We start from the raw sequence: 5654 nt of genomic DNA, 5'->3' as shown, positions 1-5654 counted from the left end.
GTGACGCGTTTAAATAAAAGGAGTCCTCTATTTTTCCATTCGTCACCATTTCTCCTTTTTGAGTTTGCACGGTCGTCCTTACATATATATATACACACACATATACAGGGTTGGACAAAATAATGGAAACACCTAGCATCATGGCATCATAATTTTGAAATATTTATAAAACCGTAAAAATCTTTTTGATTTTTATGTTTTTTGATTTTTTAATTAGTGTTGCTTAATATGTTTTGCTAAAATTGCTGTTTCTTTTCAGATATCATCAAAAAAAGGTAATTAAAATTCATTAAAATGACAGATCTATCGGACTTTCAAAGAGGTCAAATTGTTGGTGCTCTTATGGCAGGCGCTAGCGTAATGAAAACAGCTGAAATGTTTGGTGGTGACATGAAATGTTATAGGGAGTCAGATAACACAGGTAAATAAAGGATAGACATAATTACCTGTTGAAAAGGGGAACATTCTTTCGGTCTTCATTCTCCCCCTGAAATCGTATTAAAGAAAGAAAATTAAATAAATGGAAACCACAACCATTAACATAATTTATTAATTCATGTATAAAGAATATTGTATAAAAGGAGTTAGTAATAAGGGTTAGAGAGGATTTGGGATAAAAAAAACTGTGAAGGATGAAAAGTGATTTGTATAAATGTGAGGAATAGCTGTTGAAATGCTAATAATGTCTGCTCAATAATAATAAAAATAATAAATGCCTTGATGCAGTATCGGGCAGTGGCTCCCATGGCTTCTGGTCTTAACTGATTGGAAGTGTTATCATGAACATTGTTTTGTCTCTGTATAAAAAGATGGGTTACAGCAAATATTCTGCTCAATACCACAGATTTGCTTGTCAGTTGTTTGACTGTAACCAGTTGAGCATGTCCCTTGGTGGCTGACGATATGTGCATCTCTGATCATGAGCAGAAGTAGTGGGGGAGTATCATAGCTATGTGTTGAGAGGGATTCTTTGGGGTTTGGATAATTCACCTTTGGAAACATGGGTGTTTTGTTCAACATCCTTAAACAAACTTTATTCAGGGATCTTTTGAGCGTGATGGGCTACTCGACCTGAAGAAAATTCTAACTGGGCCCCACCTGCTAAATCATGCGCCATTTAATATTGATATGAGATCACCATGTCACGCACATATGGTTGTGATGCATGTGCCTGGTGTACCCTTATCAGACGGGTAGTCATGATGGGTATACCGGGCTTCGTATATTTTATCCCAGTGTCACTTTGATGGCATGCACTGCTCTCGCACTCAATAATAATAATAATCCTTTCTATTTTAGGTACAAGGCCTAAAATTTTAGGAGAGTACCAGTACTCAACTGGTACTTATTTTGGTGACCCTGTTGATTGGTTGGTGTTGGGAAGGTCAGCCAGTTGTAAAAGCCTTGCTAAAACAGACACAGAAGTCTCATGCAGCTTCTGTCAAATTGTCCAATCCATTTTTGGAGTGGTTGGCATTAGGAAGGGCATCTAGCCATAGAAACCTTGCCAGATCAGATTGGAACCTAACCCTAACCCCACTCCCCCCTCCAGCTTACCAGTTTTCAATCAAACCATCAAACCCATGCCAGCATGGAAGGTAGACCATTCAAGCGTTGGGCCTCTTGAAGGCGGTGACAGGTGACCAAGACCCTTGGTGATATACCATGCCAACAACAACAGCAAAAAGAAGAATTCTTTCTAATTTTGGCACAAGGTCAGCAATTTTAGGGACAAGAGGGAAGTTGATTAGATTAACATCAGTGACCAACTGGTATTTATATCAACCCTGAAGGACTGCAAGGCAAAGCTGACCTCGGTGAGATTTGAACTAAGAACGTGAAGGATCAGAAGCAATGCTGTTAGGAGACAGCAGCAGAAAGAGTTGTCTGCTGCTCTGGCAATTCTTGCATTTACCATTCTGATTCCTCCATCAACAACAACAACAACAGCCATTACAATAACAGTCTTGGAGACAATATCTTTTATTTTTTTTACTTGTTTCAGTCATTAGACTGTGGCCATGCTGGGGCACCACCTTGAAGAGTTTTAGTCAACCCCAGGACTTCTTTGTAAAACCTGATACTTATTCTATCAAATCCTTTTTGTCGAACTGCTAAGTTACAGGGATGTAAACACACCAACACCGGTTGTCAAGTAGTGTGGGAGGGGAGGGGGGGCACAAACACAGATACACCATATATATATATATATATATATATATATATATATATATATATGACAGGCGTCTTTTAGTTTCCATCTACCAAATTCACTCACAAGGCCTTGGTCAGCCCAAGGCTGTAGGAGAAGACACCTGCCCAAAGTGCCATGCAGTAGGACTGAACCTGGGACCTGAACCTGTGGCTGATAAACAAACTTCTTACCACAGAGCCATGCCTGTGTCTACAAATATACTATGGCACTCCGTCCGTTATGACAACGAGGGTTCCAGTTGATCCGATCAACAGAACAGCCTGCTCAGGAAATTGACGTCTAAGTGGCTGAGCACTCCACAGACACGTGTACCCTTTGCATAGTTCTCGGGGAGATTCAGCATGACACAGAGTGTGACAAGTCTGGCCCCTTTGAATTACAGGTACAACAGAAACAGGAAAAAGAGTGAGAGGAAGTTGTGGTGAAAGAGTACAGCAGGGTCCGCCACCAGCCCCTGCCGGAGTCTCATGGAGCTTTAGGGGTTTTCGCTCAATAAACACTCACAACGCCCAGTCTGGGAATCGAAACCACGATCCAACAACTGCGAGTCTGCTGCCCTAACTTCACTAGAAAATGGTGGCATGACAACAGTAGCAGCAGTTTTAAGGCTTTCGCACAGTCAAGGAGAAGTAGTTGAGTTGAAGTTTTAAGTCTTTAGCATTTAAACTGGCCATATCAGGCCCAAAGATTCTACTTGCTTCATGTTTGAACTGGCCAGATCCAGTCTCTCACACCTACTTTACAATGTCATTCTAAAAATAAACAATCACACCATCAACAACTCAAAGCTATGAGATAATGCATGATTAATAATAAAAATGTTAATAAATATAGGCGTAGGTGTGGCAGCTTGCTTACCAACCACATGGTCCCAGGTCCAGTCCCACTGCGTGGCACCTTGGGCAAGTGTCTTCTACTATAGCCTCGGGCTGACCAAACTCTTGTGAGTGGATTTGGTAGACGGAAACTGAAAGAAGCTCATCGTATATATGTATATATGTATATATGTATGTGTATGTTAGTGTGTCTGTGTTTGTTCCCCCAACATTGCTTGACAACCGATGCTGGTGTAAAACGTCCCCATAACTTAGCGGTTCAGCAAAAAGGACTGATAGAATAAGTACTTGGCTTACAAAGAATTAAGTCCTGAGGTTGATTTGCTTGACTAAAGGCGGTGCTCCAGCATGGCCACAGTCAAATGACTGAAACAAGTAAAAGAATTTAAAAAATAAGTTTTACATTTGACAGAAGAATCTGGAAGTTGAAGGATTAAACCGAAAGTCATTATAAGTTGAATGAGAATTACATTAAAGGGAAGTATTTGGTAACAACCAGATGGAAGGGATATAATTCTTGGTGTGTAGTAATATACCGCTTTGATGAGACAACTATAAGGGTCTCGTTAAATAATATTTGTTTACTGTTTATATACATGGCCCAAGGAAGGTCTGGTGTCTGGTACCAATGAGAGTGAGAAGTGAAGATCTTGCCATTGTTCAGATGAACTTAGATTGAGGAAAGGGTAATTTGGTCCTCATTAAAGAAGTATTCGGCTCGACACTCTTCTGGCAGCTCCTGCAACCAAGCTAGTGCCAAACGTGTGGCCAAACTATGGGTTAGAGAATCTCAAACCTCCATACAAGTGGTTGATTACAGAGAGCTCAATATAAAATGGTAAAGGTACATACGTGATAGAGAGGTCAAGATTATGTTATAAAGGTACAACGGACAATATGAGAGTTGAGATTATTCAAGACTCAAACAGCTGTTGTCTTCTATGTTCACCCATTTACTGAAATGCTCCAAGAACTAAACACAAAAGCATAAACTTCTTCAATGTTTTGTCTTTATACACTGTAAAGGATAATCCATCCAGATTAACAAGTAACCCCTTGCAGAATATTTCCACACAGTATTTTGAACTATCTGTTCTCTGCAAACTATTTGGTCACTAAAAACTTAAAATGCAGGGGAGGGAATTTACATCACAAGAATTTAGACCAGTGGTTCTCAACGTTTTTTAATATCCAGGCCAGATCCAAAGCCTGGGGTTTTTGGTGGGGACTGCACCAAAAAAAAACTAAAAACACAAATCAATATATTTATGGAGGGGAAGACTGTTAAGGACCGTTGGCAGAATGCTTGAGAGCTGTGGTTGAAAAACTTCAAGAGAACCTGAAACAACTCATTTTTAACTGGGGAACTGGAAGTAGATAAAGCTATAAATAACAGTAAATATTGGCTTTGGTTAGCTTGAGAAGCTTTTAACTTCTTTTGATCCATGCTATTAGCAATTTTCTTCACTACTTCAGGGAGTGATGACCCTGGCTCCAGCTGACAGTACCTGGTATGGGCCCCTACCCAAGGTTACGGAAAGGGGACAACCTTCAAAAATCCGGAGTGGAGCCCCGTAGGCGGTTTAGTATTCTGCTCGACACTCTTCCGGCAGCTCCTGCAACCAAACTGGTATCAAACGTAATGCTCTGCACTCCTTTGGACTACGTCAGCAAGGTCAAGAGGGGAATCCTGACGATTGGGCTACCCAGGATTTTCTTACACCTAGCCCAGGCCTGCACAAAACTGGAGAGGACACTTCAGTGCTGCTGTAAAAAGTGGCAGCTACATCTGCGTCCCCTGCCAGAGGGAGTGTTTGTGAAGGATAGGACTACGCAACCACAGCAGGAGATGTAAAGGACATGGAATGTAAAAACCAGACTGGATTATTTAATTCACAACTCCATTGTCTCCTGAGACACAAGGATGCCAACAACAACAATTTACTTCAAGATCTACAGTTAAGAATGAATGATTTCCTTTTGCAAAATGGACTAAAATTCCAACACTTGAACAACCTCACCTTAAAAGGTGTCAAAAACCTTGTCCTCTTCGCTGCTCCTGTTTGGCTGGGAGCTATAGAACGCCTCATTGAAAACCTGACAAATATAAAAAAAATTAATCATTTCTTGATTTTGTTTTTTTCATAGAAAATTTTAGACAAAAAAACAAAATAGATGAAATATTCTGGTTTCTGCACAAATTTAACCACATTTAGTTGATCATCATTATCATTTAATGTCCATTTTCCATGCTGGCATGGGTTGGACAGTTTGAGAAGGTCTGGTGAGTTGGAGGCCTGCACCACACTGCAGTCTGTTTTGGCATGGTTTCTATGACTGGATGCCTGCCTTTCCTAACACCAACTACTTAACAGAGTGTACTGGGTGCTTTTTGCATGGCACCAGAATAGACGCCTTTTATGTGGCACTGGTACAGGTGCTTTTTAAATGGCACTGGCACAGGTGCATTTTATGTGTGGCACTGAATATTGAGAGCTTTATTATTATTATTATTATTATTTATGGAAGCTTCTGGCTTTTATGTTCTGAGTTCAAATGCTGCTGAGGTTAACTTTGCCTTTCATCCTTTTGGGGTCGATAAA

General features: G+C 40.4%; 1 protein-coding gene across 1 annotated transcript in view; it reads right to left on the bottom strand.

Annotated features, from left to right (window-relative positions):
- Positions 1–5654, bottom strand: part of LOC106874306 (DNA repair and recombination protein RAD54B) — a 53133-nt gene that overhangs the window by 34844 nt on the left and 12635 nt on the right. Inside the window, exons 2-3 of the mRNA XM_052973480.1 lie at positions 5073–5148; positions 447–487 (exon numbers count right to left, since the gene is read on the bottom strand). Of these exons, the coding sequence (XP_052829440.1) occupies positions 447–487; positions 5073–5141 (110 nt within the window). The 5' untranslated portion in view covers positions 5142–5148. The remainder of the gene's footprint in view (positions 1–446; positions 488–5072; positions 5149–5654) is intronic.

Source organism: Octopus bimaculoides, chromosome 1 (assembly GCF_001194135.2).
Source record: "Octopus bimaculoides isolate UCB-OBI-ISO-001 chromosome 1, ASM119413v2, whole genome shotgun sequence".
In the NCBI taxonomy this organism is placed as follows: Eukaryota; Metazoa; Mollusca; class Cephalopoda; order Octopoda; family Octopodidae; genus Octopus; species Octopus bimaculoides.
This window is presented reverse-complemented; position numbering and strand designations above follow the sequence as displayed.